This window comes from Lampris incognitus, chromosome 16 (genome assembly GCF_029633865.1).
Source record: "Lampris incognitus isolate fLamInc1 chromosome 16, fLamInc1.hap2, whole genome shotgun sequence".
Classification (NCBI taxonomy): Eukaryota; Metazoa; Chordata; class Actinopteri; order Lampriformes; family Lampridae; genus Lampris; species Lampris incognitus.
This window is the reverse complement of record NC_079226.1, coordinates 11703120-11723866: the sequence shown is the minus strand read 5'-3', so window position 1 is coordinate 11723866 and position 20747 is coordinate 11703120. Positions and strand designations below refer to the sequence as shown.

General features: G+C 46.1%; 1 protein-coding gene across 1 annotated transcript in view; it reads right to left on the bottom strand.

Annotated features, from left to right (window-relative positions):
• Positions 1-20479, bottom strand: part of rock2a (rho-associated, coiled-coil containing protein kinase 2a) — a 59182-nt gene extending 38703 nt beyond the window's left edge. Inside the window, exons 1-4 of the mRNA XM_056295276.1 lie at positions 20348-20479; positions 1610-1691; positions 1337-1437; positions 237-374 (exon numbers count right to left, since the gene is read on the bottom strand). Coding sequence (XP_056151251.1) covers positions 237-374; positions 1337-1426 — 228 coding nt within the window. The 5' untranslated portion in view covers positions 1427-1437; positions 1610-1691; positions 20348-20479. The remainder of the gene's footprint in view (positions 1-236; positions 375-1336; positions 1438-1609; positions 1692-20347) is intronic.
• Between the last annotated feature and the right edge of the window lie 268 nt (positions 20480-20747).

The window sequence follows — 20747 nt, the reverse complement described above, 5'->3', positions numbered from 1 at the left end:
TTTGATGTAGAATATATTTAACATCACATTATAATGACAAGGAAGCAAACAAGAGATACAGAAAAGCCTATTTTACTCATATATTGTCACGCATCAGTTCAATTACATCGATTTCAATTGTATATTAATTAGTTATTTCAGTGTGATGAACGGCCTGTGATTTGAAGTTACCATGAAAAAACCTGGAGGGACTAAACCGTTACCTGAAACCGACCGTGTGCCTCAGTGAGTCTTACCTGTACAACCCAGGGACTGTTGGCGAAGGCCATGATGTCTCTCTCCTCCCAGAAGAAGGCCGAATCTGAGCGCTTGATCATCTCAAACTTGCTCAGTAGCTTCATGGCATAGACCTTCTGGGAGGCTCTGTGTCTCACCTGAGATGGGAGGGAGGGGGCAGGGTCAACTTAGGACAGGTGCTATCCAATCACATTCCCTCACGCTCAAACTTAGCATAGCAACTGGGTATATTTTACATGGCGTGCTAGATTATCCTTATACAGAACAGCATTCATATCCGGACTGGGAATTGGCGGGGATCTCTCAAAATGATATTACAATATCGTAGTGTCGATTCATCACATGGTGTTATTTTTCCAAATATTAGAGGCCCTGTGATGGTCTGGCGGCCTGTCCAGGGTGACTCCCCGCTTGCCGCCCAGTGACTGCAGGGATAGGCTCCAGCATCACGTGACCTCGATCGGGATGAGCACCTTGGATAATGGAGGGATGGATCACGGTATCAGAACTGTTGTGGTTCAATATTTTGATTGTTTTAATGCTCCATCCTTTCATAACCCACTCTTCCGAGCCATCCCGATCTCTGCTCCACCCCCTCTGCCGATCCAGGGAGGGCTGCAGACTACCACATGTCTCCTTCGATACATGTGGAGTCACCAGTCGCTTCTTTTCACCTGACAGCGAGGAGTTTCACCAAGGGGACGTAGTGCGTGGGAGGATCACACTATCCCCCCCAGTTCCCCCTCCCCCCTGATCAGGCGCCCCGACCGACCAGAGGAGGCGCTAGTGCACCCTAACCCTAACCCTAACCCAGCGACCAGGACACATACCCACACCCGGCTTCCCACCCCCAGACACCACCAATTGTGTCTGTAGGGACGCCCGACCAAGCCGGGGGTAACATGGGGATTCGAACCGGCGAGCCCCGTGCTGGTAGGTAACGGAATATATCGCCACGCCACCCGGACACCCTTCAATGTGAATCTTTATTCTACAGACGAGGACGACAAATCCAAACACTTTCGAGCTCACCCTGAAAAAAACAAAAATCAAATCAACATTAACCTAAGAGTATTTTTCACATAAGTAAAAGACTTACCAGCTGAACTTCGCCAAATGCCCCCCTGCCGATTACTTTGACTCTTTCAAAGTCCTCCGACTTCATCTGAAGGTCCCGGATCTGTCTCATGACTTTCTCATCTGAGATTGAAGAAAGACAGTACCCATTCAGAAGTCGGCGGAGGCAAACTAATGTTCCCACAAGTTACAAAATTGTCAAGTTAAAACTATAAACAAAGAGTCAAGAGGAACATTTTCTCTTTTTCTCTCTCTCACACCACACACACACACACACACTACACAAAGTACTTACATCTGTTTAAAAAGGTCTCAATATTTTTGTTCTTGCGGAGTGCAGGGTAGTCCAGGTCTAACACCAAAGCGTTCAGAGAGTCCTAGAAGAAAAGAGACACCAGTCACCACACGGCTGAGTGACAGAAGACGTGGCAGTGAGCTCAACACCCCTCGCAGCTCCGTGCCAGTCGCTCTGCTAAAGCCATTTTGTGAAAACTCAGAATAACTGCTGAAAATCTGGCGATATATCACGTTGGACACACACGGCCATTTTAGAGCACCAGATCACAGCGCGGTCACCGCAATCAATACCTGGAGAGAGAGGAACCAGAATAAACCAAACCAGGCCCGGCTGTGGTCCCTTTCTGACTGACGGACATGGCTGATGTGCAGCATCGTGTAATATCGACTGTATGTAACAAAATCTATTGTATATTTTAAGTCTGCAAGATCATGTTAACCAATCAAGTCAATCTATACCGACACTGGAAAGGAGAGAATAGCTACGACCTAACCCCCCCCCCACCCACCCACCCGCCCACCACCCCCACCTAGTGCCATGCAATATGGAAAATATTGTGAAAATCACTGGGACTTTTACACAACGTTGATATACACCATGATATCCACTTACAAATACAAAAATACCACACAAGTGAGTCCAACTGACTGACCTGTTTGGTCATATGAATTACAATTCACACCAAGGCCAGTACTCCCCGAATTATATCTGACCTCAGTTCGAGCAAAAGTGTAGGTTACAGATCATTCACTTGTGTACTACAACTATCAAATTTTCATCCTTACACAATAGCATTTGAAGCTGCTTAACAACATTGTTGAATCACTGAATCTACCCATTTTCCTGAGGTGAAAACCAGTATCTAGATATTAAAATGCTGCATAATGGTACATATTGTGATCCTAAATCGCAGGTCCATCCGGAAAAGAAAATCCTGTTATTACTTTCATGCAAAACAAATAAATAATATTAATAATTGGCCAAACCAAATGGGACATGCATGCAGAGCAATACAGAACCTATGTCCAAACTGCATGTTTTTTTTTTGGATTCCCCGTCCCCCTTTTTTCTCTCCAATCGTACTTGGCCAATTACCCCACCTTCTGAGCTGTCGCATTTTGCTCCACCCTCTCTCCCGATCCGGGGAGGGCTGCAGACTACCACGTCTCCTCCCATACATGTGGAGTCACCAGCCGCATCTTTTCACCTGACAGTGAGGAGTTTCACCAGGGGGACATAGTGTGTGGGAGGATCACGCTATTCCCCCCAGCTCCCCCTCCCCCCTGAACAGGCGCCCCAACCAACCGGAGGAGGCGCTAGTGCAGCGACCAGGATACACACCCACATCCGGCTTCCCACCTGCACACACAGCCAATTGTATCTGTAGGGACGCCCGGCCAAGCCAGAGGCAACATGGGGATTCGAACCGGCGATCCCCGTGTCGGTAGGCAACGGAATAGACCGCTACGCTACCCGGACACCCAAACTGTACACGTTTCTGTATCTTCTCACAGCTGCAGAGAAACCAGCAGAACCTCGACGCACAGCAGGATGTGCTGAGTGGAAGGCGTGTCTGAATAAATACCTAGAGTAACCTTTAATAGTGACATTTCCTCTCCGAGAGTCCACTCAGCCACATCCAACAGTAAACAACAAGACACACAAACAAACACAGAACAAATAATAGTTTGAACTGAAAGCCCACCTCCCCGTGACATGAAAAGATAAAAGCTACCACCCAAACAGCTGTTATTCCAGTCTGACATGAGGACAACAGCCGGGTGTCAGTCTTCAGAATCAGGCAGTTTATGAATATCTGCTGTTTGTTGTTTGCACAGTCTGACTCAAGCAACCCCCCCCCCCCCCAATCACTGGTCGACACTTTGGCTGGTGAAATTTCAGGGAATACAGGGAGAAACAAATTATGGGGATCAATATGAGTAATTCTAGCTATTGCAAAACACCACAGCACCATGCTCATCCATAGTCCACGTTTTATAGTAGTGTATGATGAGTACGCACACATTCTATAGATATTCGAAGGGTGAAACTCACTGAAAGAAGATGCTCTCTTCGAAACGGTCAAATCACGCCCACGTCTGGTCCCATGTAAAACAAATGGCCAAAAAAAACAAAAGCTCTTTCTACCAAATTCATCAAAATCTCATTTCCTGCTGAGGCTTGCTGGTCCATCTGAAATTCAGCAAATGAATTTAGGGGTAAAAGCTCTGCCATGGGTGGTGCTAGGATATCCCTTATCGTCTTTAAATCATATTGCACTAGGATGAAATCTGGACATTGTCACGTCATGATGCAGAATTCTGCTGTGTAAATTAACGATAACAAAAATCTGTTGCCTAAAATGTCTCACAAAATGAAGTCTTTGTCATGTTTGAGGCAGTATTATTTGAAAACTCATCTTGGTTTTATATTACATTTTTACATTGCCAAACAGTTCCACATAATGAACCGGTGTGGTTCTTAAATGTGCTGTTTTTGCATAGCAAATGTCGTGACATACGACGGTGATGTGCACATTCCCACGACTATTGTGATATTTTCTACATCGCCCAGCACTAGGTGGCGATGTACTCCCCATTTAAGATGAACGCCATCTGAAACGTGCCTCATAAGGGGGACAGGGTTGGGAAATCAAAAATGTCACAATGACCTAAGGTTTTCTGTTTATCTGAGCGCAAGAATTTGGACTATATTCAATCTTTTTTTATCCTCCTACTGAAAAAAAAACAAAAACACTGTAATCAGTGTTTTCTGATGGCTTGCACGGTTCTATTGGGAATTTTTATGGTTATGGATGGTATGCAATGAATTGTCTGTGTTGGTATGTGTGCTGGAAAACCATCAGAGCAAGCTGGAAACCGTCAAGATCAGATGGATGGTTTCTGATGGAAACCATTGAAACCAAAAACACACTAAAACCTGATGGTTGTGATGGGGTTTTCTCTACTGGAAATCATCAGGGCTCTTCTTATGGTTTCTGGAGGTATTTTTTCCAGCAGGGACTGTATACTGACCCAGTCTGACCCCGGCTGAAGTATGGCAACTGATAAGTAAGCAAAAGGCAGACATGTGAACCGCCGAGCACCACAACAACACATCAGAAACCAGGAAGTCATTCATCAACATTCCTCAGTCAAGTCTGTCCAAAACTCTGTGTGTGTGTGCTTGTTGTCATGTTTGGTTTGGTGTGACCAAACCAAACATGACAACAGAGTGGAAAGGCAACCCAGCTCTCATCCACTGGTGTCAAGTTGCTTCGTTCACACTCCGTCTGTCCCCTCTCGCCCCCTCCCGGCGGTGACCACAATGCTGGTCATGTTAGCAGGATCATGTGACCCCCACCACCACCACCTTGCACCCCCACCGGTCTCCCTTTCCACCGCAGTTCTTTCGCTCCCCTTTCTGCCTCTTCTCTCACTCTATCTTATCTGCCTCTCCTGCTCCCTCCATCTCGCTCTGCTCCGGTCGGCCTGCAGTGAGCTGCACACTCCGTTTCATCATCGAAACCTCACTTCCCCATTAAAGGACTGACCTCACACAAAACTACTATTTAAGGGAAAATGGTACACACTGCGGGGGCACCCGCACACATACTCTCTTCTCTCTCTCTTTCTCTCTCACACACACACACACACACACACACAAGGATTTCCCTTTGCGCTCACCAATACAGGAAATGGGAAATGATCCACCCCACCCCAGAGCAGACAAGATAATTTCACTGTGCCATGAAGCAAGTCCTGGTGTGAATGCCATTTCCTCTGAGGCAGAGTATCTCCCTTACTACTGTGCTGCAACAGCCCAAATGTCAAACCCTAACAAAATTTACACAACCGAGCACGTAATACAGGCACTGCATAAAAGCGTATGCATGTAGACACACAGACGCACGCACACTTTGCATGCCAAACACATTTAAAGCTGCAGAACAGTTTTATAGCGGGTGCTGATTCACGCCCAAATCATTACCGAGCACATCCTGTTGCAAATAAAACTCTTTCGACACAGCTCGTACGTTAGGGAGTCGAGCAGCGTATCCGAGCTACACATATGGAGCAGCTACACGTCGCCGTTCCCCGCTGCTTCCACCAGCATAGCTGTCGCAAAACGATAACAAGCCTCTGGAGGACACTTCTCGGCTACTCAGTCAAAGCAAGCGTTTTATAAATATCAAAACAAACTCAACGGTCGAGTCCGGGGGAAGTTTAAAGCCGGACTGGAAAGATGGTCAAACTTTAATATATCAGACATATTTGGACCTGTTCCAGACTGCCAGTGCTGCTCCTCTGCTCTTCACCCACAATCATGTTTGCTCATCTTAACCCGAGAGGATTATCTCTTCTGGGGGGGGGGGGGGGACAATAAATCTAAACAATTACAAACCACAATGTCAGTTATTGCACCACAGCCATATATCTGTGCTGTCAGCTGTAAAGGAATTACAGTAGCGCTGGGGCGTCCGAGTAGCGTGGTGGTCTATTCCGTTGATTACCAACATGGGGATCGCCGGTTCGAATCCCCGTGTTTCCTCCGGCTTGGTCGGGCGTCCCTACATACACAATTGGCCGTGTCTGTGGGTGGGGAGCCGGTTGTGGGTATGTGTCCTGGTCGCTGCACTAGTTCTTCTGTCTAAAAACCGGTACCCCCACTTCAACCCTTGGGTTGTTGTGAGACGGATGTGTGGACACCCAGCAGGACTAAAAACAAAACCTGTCAAAGGGTGGATGAGTTCCTCTGTGAACCATCAGCCACCCATACCTGGAGAGGAGACAGGGACCACCAGCCCCCCCCCCCCCCCACTGAAACACAATGATGACCCAACCTCTTGTTGAGGCATCAGCTGTGCTCCTACAACCTCCATAGGTAATGGAACTGATGATGATGATGAGTGACTGAACGCCCCAGGGGCCCTGCGATGTGTCAGTACTAGCCCCGGTGTCATCATCAACTTTCAGGCGAGCCTTTGGCGGGTTATGAGCAAACTAAGTGCAATGGCCGCCACATTCACAGCTACTGACGATCTTGTTGCCGGTCTACTTAGCGTTTATTCTCTTTGCAAATCTGGTAGGATTGTCTGCATTTTTTTTTTTACACGTTCTCCCAAACAGGCTAAATTACTGGATGAATTTTGCGAGAGATGGCTGCCACAAGTCTCTCAAGTGAGGTGGAACTTCAACTCCAGGTTCTTGTGCACATTTTTCTTATTGAATTGAAGGCAGTGCACTGACAACATTGTGGCTATCCATCCATCCATTATCCAAACCGCTTATCCTGCTGTCAGGGTCGCGGGGATGCTGGAGCCTATCCCAGCATCTCATTGGGCGGCAGGCGGGGAGATACCCTGGACAGGCCGCCAGGCACAAGTGACTGGTGGACACTACATCAACTGTGGAAACTTGTTATCTCCACCAGGTGGTGTGTATTTGGTCATGTGTGTGTGTGTGTGTGTCCATCTGCGGTTAATCTTGCAAACTACTGGACTATCAGCCTAAAATTTTTGTGCACAGTTACGACTGTATGAGGAAGAAGCTCTCATGGTTACGGCGATTAAAGACCTTAAGAAAACATTTGTTCTCGATATCGCCGCTCCCTCTCTTCATTCACCCTAGCGGACTCGACCCAGTGCCGCTCTTTGTCACTGCACGCACACAGAGTTGATTTTGCTCGGGCAGCAACAGTCCCCATCATGCATTCGGGTATGAGTGTTGAAAGTAAACGAGACGTTGATCGTATTTTGTAAATCAGCAAATAATTCCCTGCTGATCTCAGCACAAGAAAACTGGAGGAACAATAGATGAACCATAAATAATTCGCTTTATGCACCTCGCCGCTATGTTTGTTTAACTGACATCACGAGGGGAATTAGACATGGAAGTGCCATAGACGACAATGTCAAAGTGCAAAAACTCTTGCTATTAAAAATACAAGTTCAAGGGTAGGATTAATCACAGCCACAGCTACAAGTCAACTCAGTAGCTACAATGAAACATTTCCCTTGGTGAGCTATTTTTTTTTTTTACCGTTTTATTATTGCTTTAGCATTTAACTCATTTGCCCACATTCATTTTCATTCATTCATCATCAGCCGCTTCTCCGGGGTCGGGTCGCGGTGGCAGCAAGCTAAGTAGGGCACTCTAGACATCCCTCTCCCCAGCAACGCCCCCCAGCTCCTCCTGGGGGATCCCGAGCTGTTCCAAGGCCAGATTGTTCTGGGTCTACCCCGGGGTCTCCTCCCAGTTGGACGTGCCCGGAAAACCTCCAAAGGAAGGCGCCCAGGAGGTTGAGGTGCCCGAACCACCTTAACTGGCTCCTTTCGACGTGAAGGAGCAGCAGTTCTACTTCGAGCTCCCTCCAGATGTCCGAGCTCCTCACCCTATCTCTAAGGCTGAGCCCAGACACCCTACGGAGGAAACTCATTTCAGCCGCTTGTATACGCGATCTCACCCTTTCAGTCACTACCCAAAGCTCATGACCATAGGTGAGGGTTGGAACGAAGATTCATACATTCATTTTATATCATGAAAACCGCAACGGTTAAACACATCTGAAGTCTTTTAATAAGGGCTCCTTCTCCTGGTAGGCGAAAAAAGGAGTGGTTTGTCACCAAGGCCAAGCACCGGAGAAGGGGATGTATGCCTGGCGGAGCTCTGCACTCTATTGAGTGCACTCTTCTAGTTGTTTTTGTGCCATGTGGTGTGCTTGCTAAGTGACATGAAGGAAGATCTGATGGTAATGCTGCAACAGTTGCTATAGTGTACAGTGGTGTGCGTTGTGGTTGTTGAGGATCAGCTGTCTTGTTGGTGTTGAGCCAGTAGTGCGTGACAGTGTACTTTGTATGTGGCTGTGTTAGGTGTATCGGCACCCATATGAGAAATTTGTGTGTGGGGTGGGGGTGGGGGGGTGCTTGGCAGTTTGTTGTTGAAGGCCCTGACTGAAACCTCACAGTACTCTCCTGAATACAGATGATGTTCAGACCAAGCCTCACACAAGTTATATGAATTTTTGATTTTCAAAACAGTTAAGACTCTTACTGCCAATCAACATCGGCGGCGAAGCTGCCAAACAGGAAATGAGGGCATATCTCAGCAACGCTTTGATGTACTGACATCAAACTTGGTATAGATGGACTCGGTATACCTTCCTCAGAATGTGCAAAATTTTTTGCATCATTGTGTGGCCACTGGGAGGAGCTGCAATGGGCAAAAACAACTTTTTTGCTATCGTGAAGAACAGCTGTTGAAATTCACGAGGCACGTAGTTAGCGCGGAATAAGTCATATTTATCAGATTTAGTCATAAACTAAGAGCAAAATAACTCCCCAAAACACACAACATCAAATAAGAGCCTGATAACCCCCTCCACCTCCAACAACCCCCAAATTTATTCTTGGAGACTTTAACCACGGCCCTGTGATAGTCTGGCGGCCTGTCCAGGGTGTCTCCCCGCCTGCTGCCCAATGACAGCTGGGATAGGCTCCAGCATCCCCGCGACCCTGAGAGCAGGATAAGCGGTTTCGATAATGGATTGATGGATGGAACACTTTTTGCTATCAGTGCTTACAGCCACACTTTCGACATGATCACATCAAGTTGCCATGGCGACTTGCTGCTTGCAGCAATATTTAACAAGTTTGTTGAATTAAGTTAACCAACATGTTAGAACTGCTGTTCTTGTTAAAATATGACTAAAGCCCCTTGAGAAACTATTGTCCTGGTTGTCAACATAACCAAACTGATTCAGAAAACCAACCTGTTTCTGATGATGAATTACTTATTTACAGTGTTTTGACTGTAAATAAGTAATTCATCATCACAGTGTTTTTTAGTTTTGGGGGTTTTTTGCGCTGATTTGATTGGACAATCTACAGTTGTGTCCACAATCACTTCCTATTCGCTATATAGTGCAGTATATTCACTTCCTCAATTTTGTTTAGTGTCCCAATTCTAACTGCAAAAATCCTTCACTATTTAGTGCCCTCAAAAATTCCCACAATACAACTGAAAACGCAGTCAGAGATGGTTTACCTGAATGAGATTTGCCAATTGCCCTCTCTCCATTATTCCTTCATTAGGAAGCGCCCTCTGCCACGAGTTAAGTGTAAACAGCATCTGAAGTGAATGGGCGAGATGGGGCCGAGATACACCTACCTGGCTAAAAATGTACTTTGCGGGACTCTACAACTGGGAATCTTTTAGTTTTTTTCTTCTTCTGATTTTGGCAGGTGCCATGTCAAGCTACCTCTCAAGCTCTATTAATCAATAAGGCCACTGGAGTCTCAATGTTATACTTTTTTTTTTAAAGAAGCGCGCTACCGTGGCTGTGAGGTTAATTAACACTGACTGGCCGTGCTGGCTGAACAAGACCCAATCAAAACCAACGTTTCTCCATTGTGCATGTGTGACATGACGACGTCACTCGCAGATTAAGAGATTAAGGCTCAATTTTCTATAACTATAAATTGCACTGTTGGCACGGTGGTGCAGTGGTTAGCGGGTCGCCTCACAGCAAGAAGGTCCTGGGTTTGAGCCCCGGGGTAGTCCAACCTTGGTGGGTCGTCCCGGGTCGTCCTCTGTGTGGAGTTTGCATGTTCTCCCCGTGTCTGCGTGGGTTTCCTCTGGGGGCTTCACTTTCCTCCCACAGTCCAAAGACATGTAGGTCAGGTGAATTGACCGTAATAAATTGTCCCTAGGTATGAATGTGCGTGTATGTCAGCCCTGTGATGGCCTGGCGGTCTGTCCAGGGTGTCTCCCCGCCTGCTGCCCAATGACTGCTGGGATAGGCTCCAGCATCCCCGTGACCCTGAGAGCAGGATAAGCGATTCAGATAATGGATGGATGGATGGATAAATTGCATTTGATAAATTTCAATGTAGTATGGACGCAGCCTTTATAGAACTGAACAAATACAGAGAGGTAATTCAGTAAAACTGCAATGGTTTTGGATTTTGTGAAATGCGCTGTGAAACGCGCTTTACATTTACCTCGCCTCAACCACCTCTGGAGGCCATTTTCAGAATGGCCTTATGCTAAAAATACCACAATGCACTGCTTCGACTCTGCTCTGCTCGTGCAGTCTCTTCACTGTCAAACGCCACCTGACGGGACGGGAAGAAGCCACAAAAGGATGATTGAGTAACATCCAAAATCTCCACTTATTACTGCGTACAAAGTAGCCTCATTAGAGTTTCATACTGAAGGGAACAGTGAATGAGTGAGCGAGTGAAAAAGGGAACAATGAAACGTCATCATCAGTCTCAGTCACTCTGTGTTCAAACAGTTGCCCGGCAACATCATGCGAGTTAGCGAGCTAGCTAGTTATCATTCAAAGGACTTGTGAACTGGCCGCGTCCAGACGGAGAGGGTGCTGGAAAGCAGTCATAACAAGTCAGATGATACTTCTGAAGCTGAAGAGAAAAATGACACCCCTAACATTAATATTTCACAATAAAGCTGGTGTGGCTCAAGCTGAAATCGTTGGGACTTAATCTTTAAAGCTTTCCATCTATTTATCTATGCCATACTGTAGGAGCCGCGTTGCTCGGCAACTCCAGGAAAGACAAAAAAAAAAGAAAGAAGAAGCTGTAATTAGTTTGGGGGGGGGCCATAGAGGAGTAGCAGGCCTCATTTTCGTACACAGTCTGGTTTCACTAGACGCTCCTCTCTTCTATTCTATTTACTCAACCTGCTGTTGACCGCGCTGTCATTCTCCCTTTGGCTGTGTCTCCTCTTTATCACTATAAAAAAAGGCCGCACAGATCGACCCGGTGTGGAATGTGATGATGTTAAGCATGGCGGGATAAACACAGGGAGGAATAACCAAACTATCCAAAGCCCCCGACAAAAAAAAAAACGCACCCTCCACCCGCAAACCCCCACCTCCCCTCCGTTCGCACTCATTATCTACCGTAAAAACCCGCCCCCGCTATACCCATTTCACCCCCTCGGCATGCGGATCAGAAAACAAGTCATCCTCTCTGGGCTTTAAAAGGCTTGGGCAGAAAGCTAATGTTTTGATGGAATTCCAGACGTTTAAAAATAGTTGTGGGGGGGGAATAAGCGGAGGGCCAGGCGGAATAGGGGACCATGCCAGGCAGGGCCCATATCTTTCCGGGGAAAGACAGAGAATGGCGAGAATCCTAGATAGAGAGATGGATAGATAGAGAGAGAGATGAAGAGAGTTGCAAATAGTACGGTTAACGACCCCTCGGGGGATAATAAGAGTATGTCTTATTCTTTCATTTGACAGATTTTTTTTTGTTTGTGTCCCATCTTGCTTTCTTGGTTGGCGCCCACGCTTTATCAGAGGAGTATAACGAGGAATGCGGATTGGGAGAGAATGCAAAGTGCAGATGCTGGTTGAAAGTGCAGCATTTCTTTAAGGAGAAGTTGGATGGATTTTGCTCCAACACGACTAGTAGTTACTTAGAGAGCAGCTTCAGCGCTGCTGAGATCAAGTGAGTCATGAAGCCCTCTCTCTCTCTCTCCCCTGTGTATGTGTGTGAATCTATACAATCCTGTGTACATAAAGCACAAGTGTCTTAGCCTGTATACACACATGCATGCTTGGAAGGGTGTGTGAGCATGTGTGTGTGCACGTCTGTGTGTGTGTGTGAGACAGAGTATGTGAGTGGGAGGTTGTGTTTCACCAGCAGGTTGGGATAGAATGGTTAATGCCGAGACCAGATGGATTCAAACTTATGCGTAGGAGTCTCTGCTCTTTGCTGTGCTGTTCCCATCCCTGAACCCGGAGCCAAAAATACAGTCAAAATCAGGTAAAACACTCATTAAATATTCACAGAATAATGATGTGACAGCGTTGCATAAGACAAAACTACAGTTCGCAAGAGATGTTTCGTGCAGCAATACATCCTTTAACTCTCACACCATTTTGTCCCTTTTGCATGGCTGGATTTAAGTCGTTCTTAATCATGCATGAAGCAAGTTTTCTCTAAATTTACATTTTAGAATTTCCTACTGAATTGAAGGTGATATGCCCCAACCCGCGCGGTTATTCTTGTATGGATTACGCTTTGCCGAATCGCCTCTCCAGAAGCCTTGCATCTAGACAATAAGATCCATATGGTTAAGATAGTCTCCTCTCAGGCTGCAAAATTATGTTTTCTTCGGTAGACGAACCCCTCACCACAACAAACACATCAGCACACCCCTCTCCCATCTACCAACAGGTCCAAACGTTCAGGTATTGGATAACTGAGGTACGGTCTTCTGCATGTATAACTCCCAACGATTCATTTCTAATGGGGGACAATTATTTTGCCTGCACTGCAGGACCTTGGACTTGACGTCATGACCTGCAAATGTCTCTTGCCATTTGTCTTGGGCGTTACGTAAGGTCTTATCAAGTGCTGCTACATGCATGCTCGCTGCTTTATCAGACGGAGATGTGTAAAGGCTGTGTCTCTGTGATGGATGTTTTACAGCACACTACAACGTCCTGGTTCCTTTTTTAAAAAGAGAATTATTTAATGCCGTTCATCCAAAAACAGTCGCCGAGGAGCCGACCATCAGTGCTGTGCATGGACTAGTGTTGTCTCATCCATTGCTGGTATATTAAAGTGCTGTCAGGGCCTCAGGGGGTGGTGTAGATGATAAATGGGGAAACTATCTGGAGAATGGCATACAGCAACAGCTTCCCAATACTTATCTTCCTTTCAGACCAAACTGAAACCCCGTTTTGTTTTTTTTGCTGGATCGGACTAGTGGGCCAGCCCTACAAATACGAGTGTCACTGACTGACTGACTGAGTGATAATGTTTGACACGATTGGGCCCCTCGATCAGGTGACCAAATAACATCACTGAAGATACACAATTGGTCGGCCGAGCGCCGAGAGGTATGAGGAAGAGCACACAGTTAAAGCACCCCAAAAAAAATGACAACTCTGACAAAACACTCACTGGCGAAGTCACAAAAGGACTGCGTGACTTTTGTGGCCACTAAACCTGCACAAATAAGACGAAAAGAACCCCCGTAATTCTCAAAACACATGTAAAGGGTGAAATGCACCCCTAACTGCACTGCCAAGCAAACAGTGTCTCGGTGGACCGGTGCTATTTGCACATATTTAAATTAGATAATATGAACACATCCATTCCATCCATGATCCAACCCGTTTATCCTACGCAGGGTCGCGGGATGCTGGAGCCTATCCCAGCAGTCACTGGGCGGCATGCGGGGAGACACCCTGGACAGGCCACCAGTCCATCACAGGGACAATATATGAATATATGAATGAATGAAATATGAATACATTTGGCACAAAATCAGCCCCTTACTATGCAAATTAGCCTCATTGCAAAAAAAAAAAGTCCAATTCACAAACACCAGTGAAAATTATTAGCGTCTCCATAGAGTTGGTGGTAACTGGCGCCCAGACTTTCCAGTCATCATGGCAGCAGTGATGGTAGCTAAGGTGAAGGCCTCGTCACGCCGGGCGTGCTCGCAAGCGGATATTCAGAAGGAGAATATCACTTTTTGACTTAACCGAGACTGAAATCATCCACAGATAGTTTGCCAGGTCAAACAATCCCTGCTACATATTTGATAACATCAGGGTTGACACTTAATTTGACTACTGTGTTCTTGGCGCAAAGCCACCTTTTATACTTTGCCACAAGGATAACTGCAATCAGATGCAAAACAAGAGAAAATTGCACTCAGCTGCAAAACTTCATGGGCGTGTTTGCGCCGCAATATCATTAGTGCAATATCTTGTGACTCGGACCTTGCAACCGTCATGGCGCTATCACACCAGCGGCCGCAATCCACTCTGTGAATTCACGTGTCAGTACAGAGGGGCTTTTAGAAAAACGAGAGACATCCGCAGATAGAAGTGGATGGAAGAGGAGGGGGAGTTAACAGATAATTAGAATAATTATACTTGCGATTAAATTAATTTCACTTTCAAAGCACACATCCCAAGATACGAGTGGAAAGTATTGTTCTTGCAACTGCATTTATGACTAGCTCAACCACGTCAAGTGAGATGCCACTTCAGCACGTTTTAACAACAAATACCACTGACACCACAACAGAAAGTTGCAGATGAACATTTAATATACAGGATTTTACACAATAGACAAATTTCCAGCACTGACCATACACTGTCCAGCCAGACAGTAGGTTTTGACCTCGTCCTATTCAAACAGGGACTGCCTTTGAGAGGGTCGGAAAAGATCAGCGGATCAAAATCCTGGACTATCAATCCAGGGGACGGATTGGCAACAGTGCCAACAGAATCCCAGGATTTAAATGTTCAATGTGTTGTGTTTGACATTACTTTAAACAACCAATAAAAAATGGTTTGTTTTGTTCAGCAGAAGTAAAAAGGTCAGCTTCATGTTGTCATTGCCAAGTATTCCTGTGTAATCCCCTGCAGTGCTGGAGTTCATGTAGTTACAACAAATAAAGCACACTACATGTTGCGCAAGTATTGGCAATATATAATTAATGGCAACACATGGGAATAATCCCGTTCACGCACCACTTCTTTGAAACTCGTTATAAACACCATGGGGAGATTTTGGTAGCGATCGCAGCACAAAACAGGGACCGATAACGAAAATCCACGGATCTGCTTAGCGTATCTGAAAGGGGGCTTTCCGGGTAAACTTGCAATCATTTTAGCGGTCTGAAAAGTGTCTCGATAACAAGTCCACGATTTTAAATCCAAGAAGATTCCCGGTTTTTGGTCTGAGAGAGACTTTATGCAGCATCTTCCACCGCCTTCCCATATTCTAACGTCCTACAACAGAATAAAACACTGACGCAGAGATGACGTTTGGCACAACCTCCTGGCATTCACAATTTGACTTGGGTTTTATTAAAAAGACACAGATGAACACCCGGCGAAAACCCTGACTTCTGAATAAGCCACTGTCCTTACTCGAAGTATATCTTAACAACGATAAGGGGCGTTTACACTCAAAGGACACAAGGTCTTCTTCATTAGAATGGAGCAACAAAAAAAAAAACAACAAAAAACCAGAAGGCCATGGAGAGACCCGGTAGTCTCACCAGAGGAGGAGGAGGAGGAGGTGTGGAACAGAGAGACTGGCTTGTTTTGCAAAAAAAAAAAAAAAAGAAAGAAAAAAAAATTGGCCCAGGCCACCGTCCCCAGCGCCTTATAAGGCAGTGTTTCTCCCTGCTAGAGCCCTGCAGACGGGACTGCTGCTGCTGCTGCTGCTGCTGCCTGCAAGCAGTTCAGCTGCACTCGCAGACAAACTGGACACTGCCCTGCAATCTACAGACAGACAGGGGGGGGGGGGGGGGGTTAAGAGGACAGAGCTCCAAGGGTGGGGGGGGGGTAGAGGTTTAGAAAGTACAATAGAGAGAATGAAGATGAGAGGCGAAGGGATAGGGATGAAAATGGACAAGGGGATGAAGGGGGAGAACATCTAGTCTCACGTTCCTTTAGTAGTCGCCTCAGAAGGGATCAAAGTGGGAGATGCACGAGTGTCTAATTCATGCAAGAAATACAAGGCAATGACACGACGGTAATACCCAAGTATATAAACGCTTCATTTCGTCCGGCAGCTCTCATCTCCGTGACTATTGAAGATTTCTGGTTATGTGGTTCTCGCACTCTCGCCCAAGCGGCGACCCAGCGTTCTGAATGACTGTGCTTGAAATGATCTGGCACTGACAGCTATGCACCAAAAGAAATAGGAACTTCCCCAACATCTACCGATACATACACAAGTTAATGGTAATAGGACGAAAGCACTGGGGGGAGGAGAGAGAGAGGGAGATAGGCAGACATACACACACAGAGAGCGAGAGAGAAAGAGAGAAGGTAAAACGTGAAGGGGGAAAGTACAGCCATTCAGAGGGACTTTGAGCCCCATATTTAGCTGCCAACTATTTACCCAGTGAGGTCATTTCCTTAAAGATGGCAGAAAGCAAACTTATGTGACTGCAATCAAAAATACTCATACTTTCTTTATCAGGAAAACGTTCCTTTTCTTTCACTTGCCCTCGGTAATCACTCACCGTGCCTCTAGCTGCCTAGTGAGTCCAGTACTTAAGTCAGCAGGGGCCCACTGCCAAATAGAGATCATTACAACTTGCACAGGGAAAATGTTTGCTGATATATTGGCTTCCTTTTATTCTAATGCTGAGAGAGCCACCGTAGTGGACAGTTGAGGATTTATGTGTCCGAAGTGTAACTGAAAGTGAAGGAGGTGCATTAAAGCATGTATTGTTGTTTGCAGATGACTTTATCATGGCTCTTCACAGGAGAGCTCAGCTTCATTCTAGACTGCAAAACTACTTTGAGTGGATTCCTCATTGTAAAAGGACTAGATTTTGTATGCCTGCGTCACTAGTGAATGACCTGTTGAAAAGGACAATGAATCTGAATTCTGTTTGATCAGAAATGGTATACAGTCCTTTACATAAAACCAGGAGCAAGCTATATAAACATGGCCACTTTCTGATCTGCAAGGTTAGGCCTGCTTCTTACTATAGCATTAAGGGACGCACCAATATTGATATTGGGACATATACCAGGCTAAAATGGAGGATCGGTATCGGAGATTTTATGCAAAACTAAAATCTTCTACCAAAAGTCATGAGTAACATGCAATAAATAAAAGCAAAATTGGTGCAGCATTTACTGCATTTCTGGAACACGGAGGTCAGTAGTGTTTCTGGCTGGGGTATTGGCAATGACCTCAGGACATGATGCAAGGGTCACGGTACATTGCAATACTCTACCTAATTTACTGAAAATTCAAGAAAAAAGTTGAAAATACAACTTGCTGTGTACCACCTGGGTAGTTTAAATAACTACGTCACATTATATTTTGATAACTCAGTGGACAAACCGAGTCAAAACGACTTAATTCGAAATTTCCATTCTAATATATTAGAATGATATTTGCATTGTCCGGTGCACACTGTCACTGACCACACTGAACTACAACGTCAATGGCACAACATCATATGCAAATAAAGTGGGCATATTAAGCTTTCTTGTTGTGTCACAGAACACACTGAACTGAAATCCGTTTAAAACATGAATAAGTATCGTGAAAAAAAATATTGCAATACTTAGCTGTATCGATATTTTTGCCCATCCCTAGTATTACTTTAACAGTGAAAAAAAAAATCTATCTGAATTATTTTGCCCAGTAACCCCAAACTGGTCATCTAGGTCTGCTCCGTTCAGGTACTCAGTATCAGCCGATATTTGAAGATCTGCATTCGGAATCAGGACTGGAAGTGGGAAGGTAATATCTGTGCATCCCGAAAACGAATTACATCACATCCGAGACATTCCAATGAAAGCCAGTAAGGATGGGAAATATCTTTAAAAGCATGCCATTCATCACTGTTGAGTGATGTGGTCGAATGCCTTCTCACACGAGCTCATTCACACCTAGCCAGGTTTCTGTAGCCCCGGGGTGCAAAGCCACAGTCTCAGCTGAACTTCAAACGAGAGGAAATTCATTACCGCAGCGAAATTAAGCAATCAATTTATCTGAGTGAGCCATTATTTCCGAGCTCGTTTCCAGTAAGACTGCACAAATACAACCCGACTCTGTTTCTTTTACTGAGTGTGTTGTTTTTTTCCCCTCATTTGTATGTCTGCCAATACAGCATCGATGTTGTGATTCATTCTTGACTGAAAACAAGCCTGGTTCTTATTGCTGTGCCATTACGAATGAAGAGCATGGATGCCACAGGCCAGAGAAAAATACATTTTTCAGCCCTGCATGTGTGTGTGTGTGTGTGTGTGTGTGTGTGTGTGTGTGTGTGTGTGTGTGTGTGTGTGTGTTAGAAGCCCACCCTCAGTAGGCCAACCTTCTCCATTCCAATGACGGCACCAAGGTAGCTAAAAACAGACGACTGCAGCCTGTTCCCTCCGACGCATGCTTCCCACTCATCGTTCGTCTCAAACACTCATCACCTCCATCTCTCCGGCTCATATGCAGGAGTAAGCAGGAGCAGGCTTCAGCCAGATATTCAGCTTCAAAACGTCTTAAGGTGAGCTCAGGGGCCTGACATGAGGCAAGCCAAGGCCACCAAAGTGTATGCGTGGATGCCACCATTTCCGTATAACCACAACACATTCTCAGCGTGTGTTCCCTGCCACTACTTGCCGAGCAAGTTACTGCACAATAGAAACTTTTAATGGCGGCTTATTTGCATTATAGGTCAAACATCTGCCACGTGGGGGAAAAAAGGAGGAAATGAAATAATTCTGCAACAGCTTCTGACACGTGCGTGGCTCCCTGTGTCAAAATGTATTGAAAAAAAAATAAATGCATGGTTTCAGTTTGGTTTAGGCCCAACATCCAATAGAGTAATGGGTACATCCTTAAATGATAAAAGACAGAAAAAGTCTGTACTCCTTGATTTATGTCGTGGCACATGACAGGGGAAATGCAAACACAACGGCTTAAGTCTGAACTACATATCAGCTGAGTCGTCTGTATTGGGAATCACAAGTTTAACCCCAAACTCATCACCAAATAGACTCAGAGCAGGAGGGAACAACACCTCTAATTACTATCAGAGGGTAAAGCCCCTGAGCGGCACCTATGTAATTCATGTTTTGCATAGTAGAGAGACTATTTTCTGTTCAGTAACAAGCTTTCGTGAGTGCTTTGAAAGCTGGAGTATGTTCACTACGACTGTACCGAGTTGAAGTGCAACAAAGCACACTGGCAGAACATGACAGCAGCGTTGCTTGTTTCCTCCTCGTTTAAAGACTATCTCTGTTGTGTGTGAGGCTGCAGGCCCACCACACAGGGGTTATCAGATCAGGATTTCTGACAAGTCCTGCAAACTTACAAGGGGTGCTGCGTTCACATCTGACGCGGTCACTGCCGAGACGCGTGAAACAATCAAAAGTCTAATAAAGATGCAGAGCTCGTGCGCAGGAATCTTAACCAGGCTGCAAAAAAAACTAAGATCAACAACGATAACAACCGCCCTGCCTGTTGTGATCCATCTATCACGGGGGTGGGGGGGGGGGGGGGCTGCAGATGCATGGGTCTGAGCGCTGCTTTGTCAAGAGTGCATGGCCAGCAGTGGACCGCAGGCAGGCAGGCAGGCAGGCACTGGATTTATTCCTGACTAGAGGCCCTAATTCCTCTCCAGGCGGGAGTTTCGGCCGGAAATTTTCACGTCTCCATAAACACACTGTCTGACTGGGACGTGCACATTCCCCGCTAATCCTAATCTGCAAAGACTATACTGATGGATTATTGTCTGTACCAAGGCTTAATTATGATTTAGGCCCATCGAGCATGGGCTCTTATCTGGGGGTCCATTTGTTTGCAAGTGCGATTGTGTACGACTATGCATTGGCTGTATAGGAAAGCAGTAGTAGTCGTAGTAGCCTACAGATACATCATCACCCCCCCCCCCCAAAAAAGGGTTAGAAACCCCCCTTCCCCCGGGGCACCTCCACGAACAGCCAACTACCAAGGTTGCGTCCTAAAGCCGTGACGGTTACTCGCCGCACGTCTAAAAATGCGCAACTACCGACCGGCGATGCGCAAATGAAGCGCAACCCCGCGGTTTCACGACCGCGGCGCGGTCAAAGCAGCCCGGGCAGGAGAGAAACGGACAAAACAAAGACCGCCGGCACACCGGCGCTACAAGCCTGTTCAGAGTTGTCTAGTGTTTCCTGGTGCACGGAGGCATGGCCATTAATAACCCACGAGCACTTCGGCAGACTCACCACCAAACTTTCCAAGTTGACGGCAGACCTCGGATCCGGATCATGTCCTCCAGCTTTTTCAACCGGGTTTCCATCCTCCTCTCCGCGCCGACTGACATCTTTGCACCGCCGGTTACATACACATATGTCCAATCTAGCTAAAACCCCCACCCACCCCCACCCCCCGGTTTAAAAACAAAAAAAAACCGAGATAACGACGAAGTCTCCCCCCCCCCACAAAAACAGCTAACGTTTACATCGGGACGAACTCTTTTGTTCCTATGGGCAATGGCCGTGGGCCTAGCTAGCAGCAGCCTCGGACTCTCGAGCCCACCCAAATCGCCTCCCCGATAGGACACTACGCACGATGAAGAAGAAGAAGAAGAAGAAGAAGAAAAAACTTCAATATTCCCCCGGGAGA